At 38.2% G+C, this 24683-nt stretch overlaps 2 protein-coding genes across 4 annotated transcripts in view; one reads left to right on the forward strand and one right to left on the reverse strand.

Annotated features, from left to right (window-relative positions):
• p3h2 (prolyl 3-hydroxylase 2) overlaps window positions 1-18151 on the forward strand; it is a 50611-nt gene extending 32460 nt beyond the window's left edge. Inside the window, exons 2-15 of the mRNA XM_042007192.1 lie at window positions 5974-6126; window positions 6809-6998; window positions 9304-9435; window positions 10666-10793; window positions 12900-12989; window positions 13353-13393; window positions 14312-14403; window positions 14510-14637; window positions 14754-14849; window positions 14957-15107; window positions 15289-15406; window positions 15521-15596; window positions 16689-16829; window positions 17009-18151. Of these exons, the coding sequence (XP_041863126.1) occupies window positions 5974-6126; window positions 6809-6998; window positions 9304-9435; window positions 10666-10793; window positions 12900-12989; window positions 13353-13393; window positions 14312-14403; window positions 14510-14637; window positions 14754-14849; window positions 14957-15107; window positions 15289-15406; window positions 15521-15596; window positions 16689-16829; window positions 17009-17101 (1629 nt within the window). The 3' untranslated portion in view covers window positions 17102-18151. The remainder of the gene's footprint in view (window positions 1-5973; window positions 6127-6808; window positions 6999-9303; window positions 9436-10665; window positions 10794-12899; window positions 12990-13352; window positions 13394-14311; window positions 14404-14509; window positions 14638-14753; window positions 14850-14956; window positions 15108-15288; window positions 15407-15520; window positions 15597-16688; window positions 16830-17008) is intronic.
• A 963-nt stretch (window positions 18152-19114) lies between these two features.
• On the reverse strand, window positions 19115-24374 carry ccdc181 (coiled-coil domain containing 181). 3 transcript variants are annotated; one of them, XM_042006589.1, is made up of 6 exons: window positions 24209-24374; window positions 23004-23113; window positions 21654-22631; window positions 21352-21498; window positions 20551-20708; window positions 19115-19534 (listed from the first exon to the last, which is right to left on the reverse strand). In XM_042006589.1, the coding sequence occupies exons 2-6, from the start codon at window positions 23103-23105 to the stop codon at window positions 19363-19365; spliced, it is 1557 nt and encodes a 518-aa protein (XP_041862523.1). In that variant the 5' UTR covers window positions 23106-23113; window positions 24209-24374; the 3' UTR covers window positions 19115-19362. The 3 variants fall into 3 exon arrangements, with proteins under 3 accessions (XP_041862523.1, XP_041862521.1, XP_041862522.1); XM_042006587.1 differs by having other exon boundaries at window positions 21630-22631; XM_042006588.1 differs by having other exon boundaries at window positions 21630-22631; window positions 24182-24374.
• Window positions 24375-24683: the final 309 nt, after the last annotated feature.

The raw sequence follows: 24683 nt of genomic DNA on the forward strand, positions 1-24683 counted from the left end.
TGTGGAAGAAAACGGATTAAATAAAACAGATTAAATAAAGGCTGCTGCATTATGAGATGTTTATTAGTTTTGGTTATATTGGCATTGCCAAAACAGACTCTTTGATGTTCCCTTTGGGTCTCTGTCATCACACTCAGACATTTTGAAAGACAGCAATTTAATCAAATCATGATCTTTCCCTCATCCTCAGTAGTTTTTGATTGTATTGCTAACCTCATGTAATTTACAAGAGGCTGCAACAGTTGTAACTACAGATAAACAAGGTGAAAACAGTCTCCTACTGCAGTCAACTACCATAATATTCTTGGGAACACGTTGAGATTTTTCTTTACCCTACTCTATGTAGTATTCAGTCATTGTGTGTTCCCATTTTAATTAGTTTTTGGCTTTTTGCTTCTTTGTTTGTTTTTTTTAGTTTGAGACAGGGCTGATTGTTTTTAGATATTTGGACTTTAAGGTTTATAAGATTACACCAACAGCAGAGACTGTATTTAAGAGAAAACTGCTTTACATCCACTTGGCCATACAAACACTTTGTAGAGAAGAAGGTAAAAAAATAAATTCAGATTGTATTCATACAATTCTCTGTTGGGAAGATTTGTTGGAACTGCATAGGCATGTTATCCTGTTGGTATATGATTAAGATGTTAACTTAATTTGGATATTTGGTTTATTGCAGCTAGAGCTGGGCGATTAATCGATAAAATCGATAAATCAAATTTTCCATTTCTGGAGATTTATTTTTATGAAAATCTGGATTTTTTTCATACTTAGTTAGCAGCAGACTTAGCCCTCCCTCCACACCAGAACGGTGTTTGTCTGACAGATTTTCAGTGAAGTGACCCTTCACTCATGCCTGCGATTTAACTGTGCGTATAACTACAATGAGAAATGCTGCTCTCTACGAGATGCAGAAGTCAACTTCAGCCCACAAACTCTCGTTAAAAGACAACCTTCATCAGGGGAATTATTTCTGCAGTGGATCCTGTATGATAAGGAATCAGATGGAAAGAGATCATGGATCCATTGTGTTGCATTTTTCTTTGTAAGATATGAAGTTGTTTATATGGTGGAAAAATTATGACATTATATGCTTTATTTTTGCTGGCATTTATTTATATAAATAAATAAATGTTCTTAATAAGTTTATTTATGTTTTGTAAAAGAAAAGAAAAAAAAATCTATTAAAATCGGAAATCGGATGTGGTTATAAAAAATCTTGAGATTTTATTTTTAGGCCATATCGCCCAGCCCTTATTGCAGCTGTATTTTTGCCCACAGCAAGCCTGAACACTCATTTCTGTCTAATTCACCAGAAATTTCCAGCCTCATGGGAACCGTAGAAAATCCCTGAAACAACTCGTCTCTCAGGTGTTCAGCTCTGCACAGTTTTGACCACTAACCATGCACAGCTGTTGCTAGCTGCTCTCTGTTTTTTTTATATTGGTAAAGTAACTTTTGCTGTAGGGTTTGTGCAAATAGCTTGATTGTGGTAGTGGGATGAGGGTCTCTTTTTTTTTTTTTTTTGTCACAACACCATCACTGTTTCTGTAGCATCAGGTCAGGCCTGTTTACATACCTGTGAATCAGGCAGGAGGCCTGGAGGAGCATGCTTGATGTGAGTTTGACTTGGCGTGATGCTGCACCCACATCAAGAGCTCTTCTCTCAGACTGATGGCAAACCGAGGGCTCGGACTGAGTAGCAGTCATTCACCTCTGCAGGTGCTTCTCTGAAATTATGCGGGAGGAAAAATGTACAAGATGTGGACTCTTAAATGTGTTCAAAGATTTGCTTTTAATGGCAGAGTTTGTGTGGCTGTAAGTTTAAATTTTGCATATCAAAGGCAAAACCGACAGATCAGATTAAATTTTCTGCTGCGTCGTGCAAACAATTTTCAGTGACTGCATTTAAAGCAGGAGTGACTTGCAAATTGGAAGCGGTTCGACATGAGTGAAATAGTGGATTTGCATCAACATTCACACTCTTGCTATTTGTATAACTAATAAATGTAAAAACTCTAAAAATGACCAGTTCACTTTTGGCATTTAGCTGTTTTATGTATTTTATATTGATTCAGAACCTGAAAACCTATATTAGGTTTTCCATATGTCCAAAAGGAAGTAGTGGCTATTTGATCTGTAGTAAATTATGAGATTGCAACATTTTCTGAGGCTGTTTTTTTTCTGTCAAATGATTTTACAGATTGTTATCATAGTTAAAATGTGCATTTTGCAGCTTCTATACCTAACCAGTGGAAAGTTAGTGAAAGGAGTCACAAGATGGAATTTGAATGCAAGTAGCATCATGAACCAACAATCTTTTGCTTTTTCTGCAATCAGCTATGACAGAGTGTTTATGAAAATACTGGTGTTAGTTCATATCAGTTCCCTTCTCTCTCATTTCCATGCAGTTTTGTTGGTCAGTCATTTAATCCAGAGTGGAGGGTGTCCAATGCTGGACTGAAACAAACAGTCAAACATTAAAAATAAATTATTTTCTCAGTGGAAAATGTACAGGTTCATGCTGAATTATGCTGCTCACCTCTTTTGTGCTGATAATAAAGAGCTACAGCACAGTTTACTATTGGTTTTCTCCTCCCATGTCATTGTGATCTACATGTAAATGGCTTCTTTTAGGCTGTTTTCCATTACACAATTCAGTGAGCTGGCAGTCTCTCCTTCAACCTATGATTGATTTGTGCTGTGCTATCCTCAGAGGCTCACTCTTTTCAGTTTCATATATTCGCATGTGTTTCTCGATGCACAATCCTAATGTTAGCAGATTTTAATAATTCCTTGATTTAAGGAAAAAATATGATAAATCTTGAATGATCAGAACTTCCTCTGTCCTGATTGGAGGTGTCAATCCACAGCAAAGTGGATCCAGTACCACAGCTGTATATGTTGTATTCTGAATTATCTCCTATCTTCTTTCCAAGAAGAGGAGGAAGATGAGGAGGGTGAAGGCAGATTTGTGACTGTGAACGTTTCCCTCACCTTTTCCTTCCTTGGACAACACAGTTGCTCTGCTCTATGCTGTTTAGTCTCCTCTTGACAAAATATCTAAACAGACGATAATCAAACTCTCTTAAAGATGCTTGACCAAACTTATCTTAGGGAGACGTGAAGAATGTTGACCCTGACGGAAATGTGTGTGTTTGAGGCTGTGCCATCAGTTAGAGGAAAAATCCACCCTCAAACTGATTTCATCTGTTTTTAATGCATTCCTGATCCTTGTGTGCACTCAAGTGTTCCAGACAATTTTTTGATGAACTTAGATTTCTTTCAGTCTATCTTTGCATTAGTGTATAATTTCCTGAGAACTGTGAGGACAACCGCTAGTAAAATGCTTGAAAATGCAAGCTATAAAGAACATGACTGCATTAAAATATTTGGAGTAAAAGTAGCTGGATTTAATGTGCATCAGGGGGGAACTATACTTTCTAAATTTGTGCTGTAGACTGTTTTGTGTTTTAGTTATGAGGCATCATTCCCAAGAATTATATTTCGATTGGATCTTTTCATCCATTACACATTTTTACCAGCTCCTCTGTCTGTTAGCCTCTGGAGTCTGATGACTTGTGGTTGCATACTTCATAAAACATACAAAATAAGAAAAATATACATGAAAAGCTAAAATGTTCTTCAAAACCTTTGTCTTATGTTATCTCTCCTCCTCACCCGGCGACTGATCAGTCATGCTGTGTGCCTCCTGGTGACTCCAGCCAGTTTATCCTGCCAGGAATGCTCTCAATGCTGCCTCTCCCTTTGGCCTTTTAGGGCTAATCAAGCATGTCTTGTTGGGCTTTTCTCTCTTGCTGCTTGTTCTGCCACATGAAACAGATCCAGTGCTGTCACACAGTGCTATTATTGTTAAGAATGAAATGATATGTTTATGGAAAGAGGATTTTCTGCTTCTTCCATCAGAGCAGAATATCTTTCCTGATGTGTTGTGCAGATTTTTGGAGCATGTTTGTGTTCCCTGCAGAAAATACAAAGTACATTATTTTCATATAAACAGCATGTGGGTGTGTCCTGTCAGAGATCTTCAGAAAAGGACGATCCACTTTTCAAAACCAGGGATTCCCCAAATCTTTCAGGGATGAACATGAGAATTAGTTCAATGAGCCCCATAGAAATGACGCACAAGTACAGTGCAAAGAATTTTTCATGTTTATAGTCAGTGCTAAGTGGCAGAACACAGAGCAGAGTGTGTTGATAAGGTGGTTATGATTTTGGCAGCTAGGCCAGACTGACCTTCTAAACTGTTAGTTAAAAGATTGTGAAACCCTGGGATCTGCTTCAGATTAACACCTGTGAAAGCTGAAGGCGAGCTGAAGGGTTTACACAAAAGCAGTCAGATGTCTCTGCAGGAGATATCCAACAGACAGCATCCTCTGTCTTCAGCTTTGTCTACTTTCACCTCACTGGATCTGTCTTCTATTTCCTTAAAATCAACTTCTAATACTCCACTTCTTTCTGCTCACATCTCTTCACTTATTGTCCAGATCAGTCAATGTCAAATAACACGTTACCTTTTTTATAGCAATAAAATGTCTTGATTTCTTTAACAACATGGATGGAAATGTAAAAACAAACTGCTTCATGAGTTGACTGGTGAGTTGGAATCTGTTTCAAGTGTTTGTAGTCTCCTGTTCATGTTGTTGCCTGAACATGATCACGATCTTATCTAATGTGGATGACGAGTTCTTTGTTTTTTAAAGAATGAAAGGGAATCAAGATCCTACCAATTACTTAAATCTTTTGTTGTTGTTGTTGTTTGCTTGATTTTCGTTGTTTTATTTTACATTGCTACATGTGCTGTTTCAAAGCAGCTACTGCAGGATTAAAGTCTCTTCAAGTGGTTCCCGATCCCCACAATAACTCAACTGTTTTCTGGAAAATTGTATAATTTTTAAGTTTTTCCTGTGGGAAAAAAAAATGCTGTCGCCTTATTATTTCATGGACCTTGCACGGGTCTTTCTCCATTGAGTGGGGATCTATGAACATGTTAATGAGCCCCACACAAAGTCCAACCTCTCAGCACATCCTCAAAGCCTTTTCCATTTCTCTAAAAGACTTTTTCGTGTTGCAAAGAACAAAGAGTAATATAATAAAAGACCAGAGCTGCTAACTCAACTTTTTCATGAAATGCAGTCACACATCCACTCTGCAGCCTGACTACATTCACAAGTGGATAAAGGTTTCATACATATGAATACTGAGGTTTAACCCAGGAATGTTAATTCTCTGAGATCAGAATACATGTGACAAAATTTGTACTACAATTTTAATTACATCAATTCCTTTTCAAATACCTGAAGTTTTAAACAAACTCCATGAAGCTATTCAGTTGCTGTTTCCATTTACTTTCTGTTGAAGTTGTTTGGTGTGTAACAGCTATGAATGGCACCCTTCCTCATGTTTCTGCACTCTTAACATTAAATCTTGTCTGTGTTTATGTTACATACATTTCTTAGGACATAGACTGGATTCTTGTGGATGTATAGTTTATTATATTACTTCCAGCATCTCCATATGGTTAGAGTGCAAAGACCTCATCTATCATATTAGCTGAAATGATGGCAGCTCTCTTTTTAATAACAGGATGTGGATGGGAACAGCATGGCCTCCTAAATCTTCCTTTTTCTCTGTTGTGACAAACCAAAATTTTTATATATTTTGCTTAACGTGGATTCAAAATGACTGGGCAAATCCCCTTTGTGTGTGTGTGTGTTTGTGTTTTTTTTTCAAGTCTGTTTCCTCCTGCAGTTGCAGCTTTAGAAAAAATGGACAGATTATAATTCATGAGTTTTTGGCAGTTTTAAAAATGGCAACGTATCTAAAAAAAATAATAATAATAAAAAAAAATGGCAGCGTGTCTAACTGTTTCTATGCCAGAGCTAAAGTCTACTGTTATTACTATTAGAATAATATAACTTTTTTCTCTTTTTCTCTGCTTGTTTTTTTCAGTTGAAGCAGCCCGACCAGGCAGCCGCTGCAGCTCATACCTATTTCCAGGCCAATCCAGAACATGTGGAGATGGGCCAAGACCTGGAGCAGTACAAAGCCCTCCAAGGAGTCAGTGAAGACCATTTTGTGGACAGAGAAGCCCGGCCTCACCAGGTTAGATAGAAAATCCTGATCTGTTATCTTTGAATTTTTAAGCATCTTTTATGAGTTTTCAATAACTCTGGTCTGTGATTTCACTTTTTATGAAAGTTGGAAAGTACAGCTGCTGTTGCTCTGCAAGTGGCCGTTGAGTTAATGGTGCTTAAAGTTTAATAACTGGAAACTCATTGAGGCCTTTAAGTGCTTGTTTTGGTGAAGCACTGAACACAGAAGAGTTTTGGCTTCTTTATCAGCAGCTTCTGCTGTTTCTCTCTCTGGACTTCCCTTTAGTAAAACTTAAGTTCTTACCTCTTCTTTCTGAAAGAAGTAAAATTTACTGATGGATTCTTTGCTTCCATCTCTGCAGTCTTGCAGATATCTGAGCTCTGTTTCTATGGATGCACATTTCTTTTCTTCTGAGGATATTAAATGAATGTATTGAATATCCTTTTACGTATTTCTTCCTTAAGAATTTATTATGATTGTTCTCTCTAGCTGCAAATCAGGCCAACTTTCCCTCCCCACCTACTGTTTACTGCAAAGCTTCTGCAGAAATTTTGATGCTCACCAGAGGGCTTGTAAAAGCTTTTATGAACCAGCAAGTTTATTTACAGAACTCTGTGGATTTTATCTGTGCTAAATGCTTGTACCATAGTTCCTCTCTCCCATCATTGCCTCTCTTTTTTTTCTATCACAGCACGCCTTCACAGAGGCAGTAAGATTGTACGACAAAGGCAACTACGAAGGAGCTGTTGCTCTGTTTGAAGAAGCTTTGGTGGAATATTATAAAGCTGATGTGGAGTGTCGGGCCCTGTGCCAAGGTCCGCAGAGGTTTGAAGGCCATGATCACCTCCGTTACCGTTACAGCCTACATGAACTTGTATCAGGTAAGAGTAGAAAACTTGACACAGAATGCAGCTTTGTATTTATCGTCATGTGGCATGGAATGAGTCATATGCATGGATGGTTAAAGCAGATTCAGGGTAAACTAACACAGACATGTATATAAAGTGACTGGTTGGTGTGATTGGTTGTATTTTTGCTGGTGTATTTTGCCACAGTGACAAATCCTCATTATGTTTTTAATTAGAGCTAAGACATTACTGCTTATGTTAGGAACTAAAGCGGGCAGATATTGATAGCTGCTGATGCACATCTTTAAACTTTTTTGGTTTTAAATTATACTGTAATAAGCTATGTTTGATGTTTAATTGCTTTTTGAAAATTCTGACTGTGCGTTCCACTTTCTAAACCACACAGAAATCTCAAGCTGATGTTGTGATTCTCGGCTACTTTCAGCTATTGATGCAAAATTTCTTAGTGTGTTTTGATTTGCAGTTCCTCTAACAGTGGTTTTGAAGTGGAGAAAAGCTTGTTTAGTTGGTTTGCTGGTCATTGTTATCGGCTCACCATGATGATGTGTGATTCGGTTTTGACACACATCCAGCCACCAGCACCTCTAGTTATGCTGCTTCAAGCCTGAGATGGATTTGATTCTGGTGAGGCAGCCTAGGGAGGCTTAGATGAGGCTAAATAACTCTTCATGCTCATGAGGTGTTCAAATCTTCCTGGCTTCAGCTTCGGACAAAATCCAAAAGACTTTAGTATTGTAGAGTCGCCACACACACCAAAGCCAGCAGATCTGTCTGCGCCAGTCAATATATTGATTTTGGAAAGATTAAGTTTGTGCTGGTTGTTTTACCAAACTCTCCAGCTGGGAATATGAGCTCATTTTACATATCAAGAATGATACAAGTAATAACAACAATAGGAAATAAAAGTGGGATTGGATGAGTACCACTGAATGCCGATGCATTGAGAGCCCCTCAGCTCAATTTGTTCTGGGATTTGGAAAACATGTTCCATTATAGTCTTCTACGGGTCAGGAGAACAGGTTAAAGTCCAACCAGAACAGCAGCATTCTGACTAAATAACTTAATGAAAACTTGCACCTTAGACCTCAGTGGAAATACAAAAGAGTCAGAAATGCAAAATACAAAGGAAATGGAAATGCAGAAGAATCTGTGTGTGCAACAACTACTGTCACTCATCATACTACCAGTTAAAGTGAGGAATCTAACAGCCCATTACCAAATATTAGTCACACATTTTTAATGAGCCTCATAAATGGGAGGCCCTAATCTCCCATTTTATGCCCTGTTTTATTAGTTAGTTCTGTTTGCACAGTGTTTCTATACTAATGCAGTACTAAAACAAGTCCTTTGGCTTTAACTGTCTTGCTGTAATGCATAGAATCAGACATGTCTGATGTGAAGGGAAGGCATAAGTCCACAGCAACATTCTTACACAAGATCATAATTATTTAACCATATTGTCACATACACAGTAGCTTTGGTATGGGGGAATTTTATTGACATGAGTCTGGACTTCTCTGGAAAATGAAGCTGGTTTTGTGCAGTAGCTGCAGTCTAATTACTGACAAGTGTGCTTTGCCTAAAAAACGCATGGCCAGGTTGCATAAACACTGAAAGACGACTAATTAGTTTTGGCCAGGCTTTGTTTTACTTAGAATCAGGGGATTATGTTCCATTGAATGGCTATGAAAGAGTCTGTGATCATGTTTATTTGTGCAAAGATGTATGTATTTGTTATAGTAATGCAATCTGCTGTGTGAGCTTGATAAAAAGAAAGGAGTAGAATTAATTTCAGTCTTTACAAGTTTAAATTTCAGTTTTTGACACACGTCTGTCTGCAGTTTTGCAGAATTCAGTTTTGATCTTTTTTCCTTTGAGACTCTTAAAGGGATTGAAACACACCACAACATCTCCATCTCAGAGTGAAGAAAGGTTGCTGCAGCTGCTCAAAAGTGACTTCACTGCACATACATGCACACAACACACACACACACACACACACACACACATACAAGTTTGCTATTACCCACACTCCTGGCCCTTCTCTCAGTGCTGGACAAAAGGAAATTATATGTAGCACGCTGTAACATTTGGATTCCTCAAAGAATCTATACGAAGTTACAGTTCATATGAAAATTCAGCCAATTATTCTTGGTTTGCAGGTTTTGGCTAAAGCATAATTTAATCTGCATTTAAGAAATTAAACCTTAAGAATTAAACCAAGCAGGTCATAAAGTCATCCAAATAAAAAACTTACTGTAATTAGAATATTGTATGTCATTCATCTGTAAACTGACCCAGTGCCTTTTTGTTGCAGATCATTTTACTCAGGTGCTGCACTGTGAACACGAGTGTGTCAGAGACCTTGCAACTCGGCCAGGCCGCCTCTCACCCATGGAGAACTACCTGCCTCTGCACTACGACTACCTTCAGTTTGCATATTTCAAAGGTGGGATGATAGAAGTCTTTACCTTTATTTTTTGTCTTTAATCAGTGGACAGTCATAATTTCGTATGGGGGATGTACAAAAGACCTAAACTGTCAGGTTTTGACAGAATGAGTTCAAAGTTCTTAAAAACACTCGCTGTGTGTAGTGTGCGAACAAAGAGTTTGGATACACCCATAGGTCATGTGTCCAAACACATACATGCACATACAAGCACTCATGGTGACCACAAGAAGCTGCAGACAGGTTGAATCAGTCCACAAAGGACCACACCCTACACCGTTTACAACATTAACATTATCTGGTGTGTGTCTGTATCCAGTAAGAGTATGTGTGTTTGTGGTGTTTGTGCGTGACAGTAAATGAGAATCATCTTCTTTGTTGGCTGGTGATAAAATGGTGAAAAGCTCTATAGGAAAGAAAGTTGGCACAGAAACATGGTGTGGTTGAAAAAGACCACATAGATGTGAGATGAGGCACAAACATGTGGCTTAAATAAGAAAGCTGGAACACACTGAGAATAGGCTTCCTGCTGGTTGTATGTGCTTTAACTTAAACCCCAGTGTTATTATTGTGAGAAGCTGGAAAATCTAAGGTAGGATCACTGGCACCATGCCCATAAACTGCTGTATCATTCAGGAGCCGCTGATTGTGCTTGAACTGCTTAAGTTCCTTAAATAAATCCTCAGTGACGATTTTTTTTTAGCTCTGAATTTTTATTGACTTGAGAGCATCCAGCTCACAGCAACACATTGGCTGCCTAGGCAGGAAGTCTTCTGTTAGCCCTGCACCTACACAATCTAGTAAAGAATGTGTTTGTGTGTGGACTTGCATCGCATGCGAAGGTGAAGGTGTGTGTTGTTGATTTGTGTTTGAGGCTAAATATCTCAGACTGTGTTTGTGTTTCTGTTCAGAGCAGGGAAGCAACACAAGACAGCCCTGAAAGTGCCTCTGTCTCACTTTATCACAGACATCCTGCTGTTGTAATGAGCAGCTCCTGGGCCATGTGTGTGTATGTGTGTGTTGTTTCCACTATGTCAACCACAGAGCTGCTTTTGCTCCATTGTAGTAATAGTGTTGGAATGTCAGCAGCAATAGATACAATTTCACATTTCACAATAGCAGGCTCAGCACTGCAAAACTTGATGTGTGTGTGTGTGTGTGTTTCTGTGTGTTTACAGTTATATAGATGTAACTGCTTCAGCTGTTCAATGTGTCCCTTTCTCTGTGCAGGGAACAGGCTGAAGGATGCGCTGCAGTGTGCTCTGACCTACCTTTTATTCCATGAAGGAGAGGAGTTCATGATGGACAATGTGGATTTCTACAGAGAAGTGCTGGGACATGATGGCAAACCAAGAGAGGTCAGGATCTGCTAGGCCACAGTAGGGTTTTGAGAAGATGGTTTGGAGGGTGAAAGTTACAGTGGATAGTTTGTGGGACAGGTCTGCAGAGAAGGAAAATTACACCAATATAGTGCCACAGACTGGGAGCTGAAGCCAGATCATTATAATTATTTAAAAGCTTAACTACATCCTGTAGAGATTATAAAGGATGGACAGATAATTTTTTTCTGGTTGACAGTCAAAAACAAGTGAACTTATAAGAGAAAATGAGCATGCAACGATTGTAATGACATTAGTTATACCTGTAGTTTAGGTTATATGTATTATAATATAAAGAATATATATTATTATTAACTAATTCAAACTTGATTATATAAAAAATTATATCATTATGTGGATTTTAATCAGAAAATTTAATAGCAGTGATTTGTCAACATTGATCTAAAAATGGTAAGAAAAAATATCCAAAACACATTTTAAAAAAGAAGGTGGGCAACAAAAGACTGGAAAACTGTGCAGTGCTATAATATTGATTATCAGATACCTGATTAGTTTAATTGAAAACATTGACTTGACTTTGCATGAAAAGACCACTCCAGAGAGTCTTTCAGTGGTATAATGTAAATGTGAAAGTGGAAAAACTGTTAGGGCAAGTAAATCACCATCAATTTTAAATAATAATATCAATAAAATACAGAGAGAGAAAAACTGAGAAATCTGTATGTTTTTCATCTTGATTTAAAACAGACTTGATTCTGATGTGGAAATCACTGCATGCTCTCGGGAACACTTCTTTCAAAGCTTTCAGAAGAAAACAAATCATTGCTCCATTTACACATGCGAGAATTTAGAAAAAAAAGAAACCCACATAAACAAGATCCAACAGCTGCTGTCTACTCAGGATTTGAGCTCTGAACTGAAGCAAAGTGGAAAACTATCTAATGTAGACTGCAGCACACGAGGAAGAAAAGAAGATAACACAGTGCAGATTGCGAGGAGAGACTCAACAGAAAAAGTGTGTTTTTGACCAGAGACGAGATGCAGAAACAGTTTTGTTGTATTTCTTGGACAAACTTACAACTTGCAGCTCGGCAGACGTTGCCTCTTAAAGTTTGTTTTCTATTTAAATGTTTTTTCTCAATCTAGCGATAAATCTACCAAATTTCTTCCCACGGTCTCATTATTCTTATAAGTAATTTATAATTGTGTGTGTGCCTGTCGAGCTGGTTATCATCCCCATTTAACTCCAAACACCTCTTTCTGGAAAGCCTGCTTCTCATTAGAGACTGTATGTTCCCAGCAGTACGTGACAAAGTGTGTATGCAATAGAAACACTGAAAAGCAACATGCTTGAAATTTTTAACTCATAGCTTACGTTTTTCCAGTTCTCCAATCTTTTCAGTCCTGTCAGTTTCCAGCACAGTAATTGGTCTACAGATCGCCTCCTCTCCCCTCCTGCCTCAGGGAGCTCATTTAGTCCTGGATGTCAGTGCCAGGCTCAACCTGCCTTCCTGCCAAAGAATCCTGCCTTTCAGGAACTTAGGAGGAGGAGGAAAAGTGGGGTCAGAGTGCCTGCAAAAGTCTATTAAAACAACTTTTGAGCGTGGGTGTTTGGAAGTTAGCTGAAGAAAAAATAGCTGCAGGCCGCTCAGGTTTCGTAATACTCGTCATCACGGCCTTACTCCATCTGAAAGATTTGTTTACAGTTTAACTGGGAAATTTCTTCACCACATCGCTGATTTGTTAACTTGATTCACTGCTCATTTTAGGAATCCACATCAAACATAGATAAAAATGAAAAATCCACCAATTACGTTTGCCATTTTAAAACACAGACTTTGGTTTTCTCTCACAAAAGATCCAAGTTGTCTTGACAATTTTATGAAACTTGATAGAGAAGTGAGACAAGGATGAAGTTTTGGAGCAGATCCAGATCATTGCTGCTTTGGTTGTCTGTGCTGTGATTTATTAAAGCCTAAAATCAGTCTTAATATTGCTGTTGAAATGTAACTGCAAGTGTTAAAGAACATGCTTAAAAGCACATTCAAATTCAGATGTAATTTTTCTTTTTTACAGATGTTATAAACCATTGTGTGGTGTTTATGTGTGTGTGTGTGTCTACAGGAAGCCGCAGTATACCTGAGGAGGCATAAACAGGAGCTCGAACTCCTTCTGATTGGCAGCAAAATAATGGGTGCAGACTTCACTGAAGGGGTGAGTACAACAACATACATTTTTCATGTTTATCCAAAACCTCACAAGGAACTGCTGATAAATTCTCAATTTTGCTCAGACATGAGGGAAGATTTTGTTATTTAACAGGCAATTGCTGTTAAACCAGCCCACATGCCTCTGATGTGGAGCAGCTCTCCTGCTGAGTGTGTAACAGCCTTAATGTTTGCCTGCTGCCAACTGACTTAAAGTAGGGTAACAGGTGTCTGGCACAGCCGCCATACACCTTCCGTTTGGCCAACAGCACCATCTGCTGGTCACATCAACACCCTCCACAACATTCAGAGACAGCCATCTGTTTCTGTGGTATGCTGCTTACAGAGTTCCCTTTGTCTTCTATTGCAGAATTACTGGAGCAGCACAGGTGGAAGAGATGACTCAAACAGGTAAAAAGATCCGAAATGTACAGTGTCATGTAAACAAAAGGCAAACTGCATATTAATGTATTATCATGCAGTTTGCCTAAAGCATCCTACAAACTTGTAAAAAGTATTATCAACTAAGTTCTACTTTATGCTTACCACTCTCTTATACTTGTTGTTGGAATAGTTTTCAGTGAACCTCATACACTCATCTTTGAACAGCTTGCAGCATGCCATAATCAGCATACTAAAAGAGCAGATACTCGACAGCCTCAACTATTAAATAGATTGTCATAAATTTTCAACTTCTAGTGTTTGACAGGATTATAAAAAAAATGACTGACTGTAGTGAAAAAACAAAGAAGTAATGACAGATGTGTTTAGTAAAAAGGAAAATAAGGTTATACTGTAGATGTGATTTGTTTTTGCCATTAAAAGTTATATACCTACCTCTTCTGGAGAACCCAGGTTTGACTCCCTGGTGTGCCAACAGAGGTGAGCCACTGTGGGCCCCTGAGCAAGGCCCTTAACCCCTCCCAGCTGCTCTCCAGGTGCTGAAACACTGCTCTCTAGTACATCTAGAGATGGGTCAAATGCAGAGTGAAATTTCCCAAGTGGGAAATTGAGATTGTTATAATAATCTCTGGATACGAAGTTGCTGTTTGTAAATGGCAAAAAAAAAAACTACATCACTCACTCTGCATTAGAGTTACTGATGTTGATAATGATGTGTTGAGCTTTTTATAGGAAAAAAAGATTTTTTTCTTCATGTAGGAGCAGGTGGCACTAAAGAGAATGCCACAATTTGCATTTATGAGCAGTTCAGAAACAACAACTTAGATAAACAGTATTATTTGTCCCGTTGGCCAAAATAATCAGTTATTGCTGCTTAACATTGTTACATCTTATGGAAGCTGGTCCTTCTGCTTTCTCCGCTCTCAGGATTCCCTCTGGCACAGACGGCTGGTTGGAGTATGTTCCTATCTCAGAGAAGAAAAACGTCATTGCTGTTTCTTCACAGCAGCTCAAAGAAGGTAACCTTTGCACTGACATGGTTACTGCAGATGAACTAAACAGTGCGTTAAACTGCTGACAGATTGCAAAGATAACATGTTACATACTGTTCTGTGATCTGTGTAGGTGGCCCATTAGTGTATGACAGTGTGCAGCTGGTGCAGAACTCAATGGCCTTGAACGGGACCCAGCGGGTGTTGTTTGATCATGTTATATCTGAGGAGGAGTGTGCAGATCTCAGAAACCTGGCATATGTGAGAACATTATAAATAATTATGGCAAAAAAGGACTGTTGGACAAAGATATCCCTATTATGAGTTGGTTAAGTGTGGTGACAATCTTTTTTTGTGGTTTCATTCACATCATCCAGGCTGTCACCATGGCTGGAGATGGTTACAGAGGGAGGATGTCTCCACACACCCCCAATGAGAGGTTTGAAGGAGCTACTGTACTCAGAACTCTGCAGGTACATTCAATACTAAACAGAAATAACTCACCTAGCTCCAGGATTTAATCTAGAATTTGTCCAAATTATACACCATAATTTTGATTTTTTTTTCCTCCTTCCTGCAGTATGGTTACGAAGGCAGAGTACCAATGAGGAGTGCTCGCCTCTTCTACAATGCCAGCGAACGAGCACGACGAATTATCGAGTCCTATTTCATGCTAAACTCCACTCTGCACTTCTCCTACACACACCTGGTGTGTCGGACAGCTATCACAGGTAGCTTATGCACAGTAACACACACACATGATGCCATAAGATGTGCACATTTATTTTTGTCTAAGTGGAACTATTCCACGCTCTAACATTCAGGGTGATTTATTGATAGAAATGAGTAGCTATGTGTTTCTGTGAGATCTTAGCTCTGTAGATGCATATGTAATCCTTCTTCGGTTCTTAGGTCAACAAGATCACAGGAATGACCTGAGCCATCCTATCCATGCTGACAACTGTCTGTTGGACCCTGATGCCAATGAGTGCTGGAAGGAACCGCCGGCATACACATACAGAGACTACAGGTGTGATGCTTTCTTTGTAGCTGTTGATGGAATAAAACTCATTTGTTGCATCTCATATGGTGAAATATTTTATTCCCCTGCACTGATGGTCTGTTCTCTTGTACTTTTTTTCAGTGCACTGTTGTATCTGAATGGCGATTTTGAAGGAGGGGAGTTCATTTTCACAGAAATGGATGCCAAAACAGTCACGGTGAGATGCTTCTCCAGGGACATGAGATTTATTTTAAAATGAAAGATTACGAGCATGGGAAAGCAGGACTGTTACATCATTTGTGCCAGCCAAGCTTTTCTTATATGTAGATTGCTTATAAATATGTATAACTGAGATAATGGCTTAATGTCCCCTCAGAAAAGCTAAATGAGTTGGCTGGGGGGATGGGGAGATCTGGGAATCTAGGTTCAATCCTCTCCAAATGTAAACTTGTTTAAATCTAACTACCAACTCTTGCAGTAGTGAAAGGATTGTTGTGCAGTATGATATGCTGAATATACTTTGAGTGCTCAACTAAGAGATAAAAGGTTCTGTAGAAATATAATCCACTTACCATTCAGAGATTTCTAAAGGTTGTTTGGGTGGAAACACTATCAGTTTGGGGAAAATAAGAAAAAAAAATTTGACAACTGAGTGAGGAAATACTAGTGCCAGATAAAAAGTTGCAAGAGCATTAAGTTAAAAAAAATACTAGAGGATATTATACATTTCACAAAAAAAAATACATGCATGTTAGTGCAACAGCTAAATGAAACTAACAAGTAAATTAAAACCAGACTAAGAGTAATAGAATAATAGATATTAATTGAATTTACCAAAAAATACATGTAAAAATTGGTGAATAAAAAATAAATAAAATCTATTTGGTGTTCAAAACATTAATACTCTGCTGCCCTCAGGTCTTCAGGAAGTACTGATCTATAGACATGGATCATAGTAAGAAAAGGAGGCCACATTATAAGTTTTTTTTCTTACTTTACATGTCATTAATTGATCTCTTCCAGAAGGCCTGAGCGTTCTTGAAGGTTTATAGGATCAATCAGTTATTAAACTTACAGGTAACCAGTTTAGAGTATGTAAGCTCTTCTAACCATTATAAACAGTATAATGTATTATTTGCAGAAATAAAGTATAAACAGGGGTTTTATTCATTTTTATCAGTTTTTGTTCTCAACTGGACTGAGCTGTGTGAACATCGAGCGGAAGCTGAATTCAGATTAAACACTGATGTGAACAGATAGCATTCACCTCACTTCTTCACCTGATTCATGTTTCTGCCATCTTCTCTAGGCATCAGTAAAACCCAAGTGTGGCAGGATGGTGGGCTTCTCCTCAGGCGGGGAGAATCCACATGGTGTGAAGGCCGTCACTGATGGGCAGAGGTGTGCGGTGGCTCTGTGGTTCACCTTGGACCCACTCTTCAGAGAACTGGTAAGCTACATCTGGGTTTATCTCACTTCTGCCTTTGTTTTTGTTTTTCTCAATCTATTGCAGAATAAGGAGTTGCTTTACTTTTGAATTTTCTAAAGCATTGGTGTTTTTCAGGTCTGTAGCTACATCTAATTTATATTTTCTTCGCCAGTCTGGTTCATCTTATTTTTCTTTTCCAGGAGAGACTCCAGGCGGATGAGGTGATCCAGGCACTGGACGCACAGTCTGTGTGGGCTCAAACCCTCAACATTAATCCCAGAGATGAACTGTAGAGGCAGAAAAAAAGCCCTTTGTCCATCCTGTTCAATGCAACTGCTCGATACATACTATTTATTAAATGACTCTTGGATCAGAACATTTCTATTTTTGTACTGTTTGAAGTGCAAGGTTAATGTTATTGTCCTTTTGTTTTGTCATTTTATTGTTTTTTATTTTGTCATGTTCGAACTTGAGCTGACCTGGTCCTTTGTCCCTCCATCCAGTCTCAGTCTTTAGTTAAGTGTTTTTTATATAACTTGCTGAAACTGTGAAGTTTGACATTTCACTGTTTTGGGGTGGTTGTGCTTATTCCTGCATTGGGGTGACATAATCAGTGGGTTAAATCATTTACATTATGTGTAGTTATTGGAAAAAATGCCTTATTTTAAATGGTCAGTAATTTTAAATAATATCATTATGATCACAAATGGTACTGTTAAGTATGTGATTAGTAACATTACATTAAGTTCTTTTACATTTCTGTGCCAGTAATAATTATTTTCAAAGTAGGCAGTGCACTGTTTTTCTGACCTAGCACCCATTTCAGACTTTGAAGAGGAGATTGTGTTTTATGCTGAAGACATACAAGCATTATTTTCTGAAACTGAAAATATCTTTAGGCACACTTGAGTTCACTTGTAATGGAACAGAAAACTGGCTACATATTCACAGTGAGAGTGAGTGTGTGTTTATGTTTTATCTTTATTTATGTGTTTGAATATTAGACAGCTGCTGTCTACCTTTAATATGAGAAACTTTTTTTCATAAAAGATGTCAATCATTCCTGTTTCAAGGAATACATATTTGTACAGTTCTTTTTTCTTTCCTTTATATTTGTGTTGATGATACAGGTTATAGGTGGAGTCGTGCACTGTAAATCCAATGAAAACAAGCGTTAAGGGGTAACTTTGTTTTCCACACAAGTTCAAAATGCTAACCTGAAATGTAACCCTGTTTTTTGATTAGGTTGGCCACTTTTATGTCACTGATATTTAATTATGAAATGCTGTAGCACACATAAATGAATGTGTACCTGTCTATAAATAAAAACTAAAAATATTCCATATCTTTACATAATGGAGTATTTTCTTTTTATTTATTCATATCATATGGTTAAGTGTGAAAATACATTCAAATACTTAAAAAAATGCTTTATACTATATAAACTATTTTCTACACTAAACAAAAGGGGGGTTAGGACTGGAAGCATTCAAGGAATGCAGACCTCGGTCAAGCCACTTTAATTTTATTTTGCCAATCATTGTGGGAATTATTTTTGAGTTAGAAGCTCTAATGGCAAAATTATCCTTATCTCCCCAAAGCAAAAGGCCTTTTTTTAAAAAAAAAAAGATTAAAACTAATCATTGTTCCTTTTTCCATTTCTAAGATTTCCTGAAAATTTTATCAAAATCCATCCATTACTTTTTGAGCTATGTTGCTAACAGACAGAACAACACTGCCAAAAACATGACCTCCGCTTTGATGGAGGTAAAAACAATAAATATAAGACTAAAACAATTTATAAAAACCTTGCTTAACACTTGTTTGCAGCAAAGACCTCTATTTACAGGAACACAGACGGGTTTTAAGGGATTAATAACAGCTAAATTGAGACTGAAGTTTTACAAGCTGTGAAATGTGCAGATATTAACTGTACATGTTATAACAAAAGGTCTGATTAATTCTGAAAATGGAATATTTCAATCTTTAATTTCTAAGTTAAGAGGTGATTCTAAAAAGCTTTATTTACTTTGTCATATTGGACAGCTGTGTTTGTCTTTGATCACACAAAAAGGAAAAAAAATCAATTTTAAGTGTAAAAAAAATGTGGAAAACTTTAAGGGCTCTGAAAACTGCAGATGCACTTCTTGTTATTAAACCCTGACGAAAGGTAAACAGTAAGAAATGATTCACTTCTTGGATATAAACTGCACATCAATGCAGTTTGTGAAGAGCTCCATGTAAATATGGTCAGTCTACAACACAAAACGTAGGTAAACACAATATTGTTTACTTCACAACTGTAGTTAATGTTTAGACTGGAGTTTTATTTTTACCTGGATATATTTACACGGAGAAGAGGTCACTGTGGTATAACTGGCTTTAACTCAGCAATGAAATAGAAACAAAACAAACAAACCTTAGAGTAAACGTCCCTCATATTTCACACCTCATCTCATGGATGAATTGTATGAACAGACTGCTGAAATAAAATTAAGTCAAATCTATGTATTGAGATGCGAAACCAGAGGACATGTTTATTGTATTATTTGGTTTAGAAGCGGTAAGCCAGCTGTTCGGTGAACCTGAAGGGTTTGGTTTCATTGACAGTGCACAGCAGGTCCCTCATGCGTCGTACCCGTCGCTCCTCCAGCACCAACCTGCGGGAGTGCTCTCGGGCCGCCTGCTGCTCTGCTCGCTTCTCCGCCCGTTTCCGCTTCAGCCAGCTGAGACAGAAAAAAGATAATGGCAGGCAAATGTGAATTCAACTCTATTAGTCAGCTAAAAAAGATTTTCAGGGTTTCCTTTCCAACATTTTGGTGCCCTACAGGCCGATTGTGTATTGACATGAAACGCCATTACATTTCCTTGAGTCCTTGGATAATAAATGCTAATCACAAAAAGATAGAGATATTCAACTTTCAGGCGAATTTTATAGAAAATGTCAAAAGTCTACACCTATATTCTATCATGAATGTAGGACATACAATCATGCAATGGTCATTCCTTCATCTGAAACAATTTATTGAAACAAAAGCCAACAACAATGGTGGGTATACCACAACATAAAAATGTCAATGTCTCCATAACTTGTCATGTGTTAGGTGGCGTCTTGGTCTTATGATGTCAAAATATGAACAGTATGATGAAGAGGACTGTTTAATTACAGCTGTCATTTAACCGGAACCTTCAGTGGTCAATTCACAGTTCAGACACTCCTTTTGGTTTGGATTTTTTTCTTGTGGATAATCATGATGTTACAGAACAGCATGTTATGCAATATGTGCTTAAAAATTAAGTTGTATATGTGCTTTCAAATGTTTAGACAAAGTCAAATGAAGTTCACCTGTAAAGTTTATAGTGCAGCGTTTTCGAGTAGCGTATACTGCTATATTATAAAAAACTTATGCAAAATATTCCTTACTGTGTTACATAATTCCAAGTGATTCTTGCTAATCAAAAAAACTCTGTGGCATGTGAAAATATTCCATTTTTAACTTTTAAAGAACTATAACGAAAAATCCCCCTCAATATTTATTAGGACTGTAAATGAATAAGTTGGTTTACTTGTCTCTTTTCCAGATCAGTGGGGTGAAAACTGACACTTGTGCAGAGCGATTACCTTTAACTACGACACTCTGCTTCTGCAATTATTTATTCATAGTATAAAACATGATGGCATCATCTAACAGGATAAATCACTACAGACCTAAAAAAAAAAAGACAAAAGAATCAAACTCACAGTTTGAAGGCACGTTCACACTCCTCCCGACTGTGTAACAAGTAACCACTGTCCTCTTCGAGCCTCCTAATCTCCACGAGCTGCCTCTCCTTCTGCTGCTGCTCCTGCTTTCTCTGAAGCCACAACTTGAAGGCCTCATCGGGATCAGTTGAGTCTCTCTGAAGGAGCACAAATAAAAGGAATTCAAAACTTTTTCTTTTTTTCTTTTTTGTCATAAAGTATCTAAATTATTTTTACTTGTCTTTTGCTCTTTGTCTGAAAAAGTTTGTGTCAGACATTAAATAAAACTGAATGAAAATATTCATTTGTGCCTCTTTTGTTTATCAAAGTAAGGATGTTTAAAGGAGAATTATAGTGTTGTTCTCATCTAGAGGCTTATCACTTGATTAAAATTTTATCAGTCCATTAAAATTAACATTACCAACTGGTGTCTTTTTCCCCAACATGGCCAGTAGATGCCTCCTTCACCTTGGTAGAAGCTCAGTAGTTTTTTATCACTCACAAGAGCAGCAACAAAATCCAAATCTTGGGGTAAAATGGCTGTTAGCAGAGAGCCTAAATCAAACCTTTCATTTTCTGTCACAGTTTAGTTAAGACAACACATCATGCTCCTATTAAAATTGACCAGAAAGCAGCGGCCTGAGCTTCAAAGGAGGCGAAAATAAGCACCTTCTGGTCATATCTAAAGAAGTGAAAACAAGTAACAGCAACAGCTGAATGACATGATAATATATAAAGCAGGTGTCCTCATTTTAACTCATTGTATTCTAAGGAGGATGCTTTGCCCTTTTGTGGCCATACTTGAGAATTCATCCTTTCTATCTCCTGGGCTCGTTGAATCCTTCTTTCCTCTTGAAGTTGCTCTCTTTTCCTCATCCACCAGGCTTTAAATGCCTGTTCATTTTCCTGCCTCTTGAGCTCCTCTTCCTCACGCTTCCTCTGTTCTGTCTGTCCGGCAAAGGAAAAGAGAAGGGAAACCAGAAACACACAAGTAAACAGCAGGAAAACCAAAACACACCAATGTCAAACATGCCTTAAAATGAAAATTATTATGATTTAGTTTTACTGTTTATTTTTACTTCATTTACTGTCATCTTGCTGACCTCTCTGGCTAGCCTCTCCTTCCTCTCCTGGATCCTCTGCAGCAGCTCTTTCTGTTGGGTGGAGAGGGTATATGTGGCCAGGCAGGGTGTTCCCGTAGCAGACTGTACCCGCCTCTTGCTGTTACTCCTTTGAATGCTTCTCTGACTGTGGTTGGCTGAACTGGGCCTGTTCCTGGGCTGTGCTGGAGGTCTGGGGACCCGAAGGTTATCAGCTCCCATGAGAAAAGAGGAAGAGCCAACACGGATTCGAGAAGGAGAGAGGGAATTGTGGATCTTTCCAGAGTTTGAAGTCTGCTGTTGGATACGAGGTGAGGAGTGGGAACAGTCATTGAAATTATTTACTATAGGAGGTAGAAGGCTTTGACTCTCCACCTCTTTCATGCTAACAAGGTCGAATTTTCCATCCTTTTCCACAAGCACTCTGCCCTCCTTCATTCCCTGTCCTTCCTCATTGCTAGATCCTCCATACACCCTGTTCTCATCACGAGGGGAAAGTTTTAATGTAGACATCTTCCTTGAAAATTCTGTATCTGCATCTGCATCCTTGGCTTTTATATCCATTTGGACTTTCTCCCCCTCTACGTCACCATTGTTGCCATTTTTGTCAAACTGGAGTGGAGGCACCACCAAGTCCACCAGCATCTCTTTAAAATGAAGACGCCTCCTTCTTGTTATATCTGGAGTTTCCTGTTCCTGTAGCTCCCTGTTAGCCTGCTGGATCTTCTCCAAAATGTACTTTTTCTCCTCGTCTGTCTGCTCATCAATCTCTAAAGGAGGTGGGACTACAGGTAGTGATTTACTTGGGCTGTCTCGATCTGAATCATACTCTAATGGCTCCATAGGAGAAGGCCACCTCTCTTCATCCTCTTCCAGCTGCTCTGCTTTGCCTTTCTTCTCCTTTCTTTTCCCTCTTTGTTGTCTTTCATCCTCTTCAAGTTCTTTGTCTATTTGTGCCTCTATGTCCTCATAGTCAGGACCCTGTGAGGTGGATAAGGCAGACACACTCTGCATTCATTATTTAGTTTTGAATGTAGATGAAAAAGTAAGATCAACACTTAGTAGCTAATAGTGTGCTAGTGTGATAACAGATATGTTTGTTCGTTCATCAATATTGCATTCTAGCAGTGGAGCGGTGAAAGTATGCCACTGTATGTCACCAGCATTGGTTTCACAAGCAAATAGTGAGATGTGCCAGGTTGGGTAACTCAACACTTTTAACTGTCACACTTTCACCTAGCTCTGTAGGTCAGACATACATGCGGTACACAGTCTGCAGTAAGTGGAGCAAAACTACAAACATGCTGGTAATGGAGAAACAAGAGGTGCAACCAGCTTGTTCATATCACTTACCTGGTCCTCACTCCTGCTCTCCTCACTGATCAACCAGTCCAGATCCCTCTCAAAGTCATCTTCATATTCCTCCTGAGATTTTGTGCAAACAACCTCAGTCATACTTACCACTGGGAGATAAGAGAAAAAGACATGGTTACATTTACACTTTCCTATACAATCTGCAACAGATAAAGAAAGTACAATCTTGCCCCATATACTCCAATCTATATAATGCCAAACCATGGTCCAAGGTGATGACTTATTTTAGAATAATTCTTAATGATTTGGGGTTTAGTGCCACCACCAGTAGGTCAGAATGACCTTTTTACCCCACATATGACCCATGAAGACGGTAATGTGGATATTTAGGATTTAGAATTGTAATATTTTGATTGATCCTAACAGCCTCAGTCCAAAGCTGTGACATGGATATATGTATTCAGTGTATCTGCTTTTCACTCTTTTTGGATGGATGGATGGTTGGATGGATGGATGGATGGATGGATGGATGGATGGATGGATCAACATTGCAAATAGCCAATTATGCTTTTAGATCAGTGACAGAGTTACAAAAGATTTACTAATATATGCAGTAAAGAATGTTATAGCAGTCTGTTATGGCAGACACAAATATACTAATATCAGAATAATATAAAGTATCTATCTAATATACAACTAATTAAACAAATCACAAAGCCTAATCACTACTGTACACATTAGCTTTTGTTATTATGCAGACCTATATTTATATTGCTGTGACTTATGTTTAATTAACTGACAAATGAATAAATAAATAAGTATGGGTTCAGTTTTAAAGATAAACTAAGAATCCATCATCCAGTCGACATCTAGTGGTCAAACGCAGTACTGCGTGGACTCGGCAGCCCCATTCGTGTGTTTTTAATCCTAATATGCCTCCTCTCTAAACAAACTTGTTATGCTTACCGTAACTTTTTTCTTGGTACACCTACTGCGAATTATAACTACTTTCACAGGCTTCAAAGACAGGTTGTAACGCAAATAGACATATACACATATTTTTTATGGCTCCGTGGTCATTAAGAAAAAACAGCACGGGGTAGAGGGCAAGCGGTAGAAAGGAGTTTGTACCCGAAAAATATTACACATATTTCCTTTTTCATCTAATTTACTGTTTAACCCCACATGGCTAAACAAATAGGGTAAAAGATTCTTGCAATATGGTTGTTAGGTATTACACTCACCAGCAAAGGTATCCTGCAGCTTCCTGTTTAGAAGAAGCACTCAAATAAAAACCTGTTGGGCTGTTTTGCGGTTATTTTTCCATCTAACTGTCCCACATAGTGCGTGGCAGCCTGTGGACAAACACCTGTGCACATAATCTGCTTCGAGTCTGTCTACAGCCCTAAAAGGTTTAATAGCCCCGTCGTCATAGTGACCAACAACACGCTTTACCAGTTGGCGCATGCGCACAACGTAAACGTTAACCTTCTAACGTACAACATACAAACGTGCAACACTCACCCGTAAACTCAATCTGTAAACTAAAAGAACCACAAAACGTCTTCAAAACGGTTTCTTTTGTACTCTTGGAGGATTTTCCAGACTTTATGAAAACGTGACAATAAAATTACTATATTTTGAAATATCATACAAGTGTTAAAAAGATTACTCTTTTCTTGAAGAGACGTTATTTACGGGTTTGCATCGTTAAATTAA

Source organism: Melanotaenia boesemani, chromosome 14 (assembly GCF_017639745.1).
Source record: "Melanotaenia boesemani isolate fMelBoe1 chromosome 14, fMelBoe1.pri, whole genome shotgun sequence".
NCBI classification, from domain to species: domain Eukaryota; kingdom Metazoa; phylum Chordata; class Actinopteri; order Atheriniformes; family Melanotaeniidae; genus Melanotaenia; species Melanotaenia boesemani.

What these genes read in the sequence shown, in the direction of transcription:
- ccdc181 (XM_042006587.1), bottom strand. Translation starts at nt 23,105, where the DNA reads ATGACTGAGGTTGTTTGCACAAAATCTCAGGAGGAATATGAAGATGAC. An exon ending in AGAGCAGGAGTGAGGACCAG is followed by an intron (nt 22,632 to 23,003) that starts GTAAGTGATATG and finishes TCCACCTCACAG; the next exon opens with GGTCCTGACTATGAGGACAT. An exon ending in GCAAGATGACAGTAAATGAA is followed by an intron (nt 21,499 to 21,629) that starts GTAAAAATAAAC and finishes TTTGCCGGACAG; the next exon opens with ACAGAACAGAGGAAGCGTGA.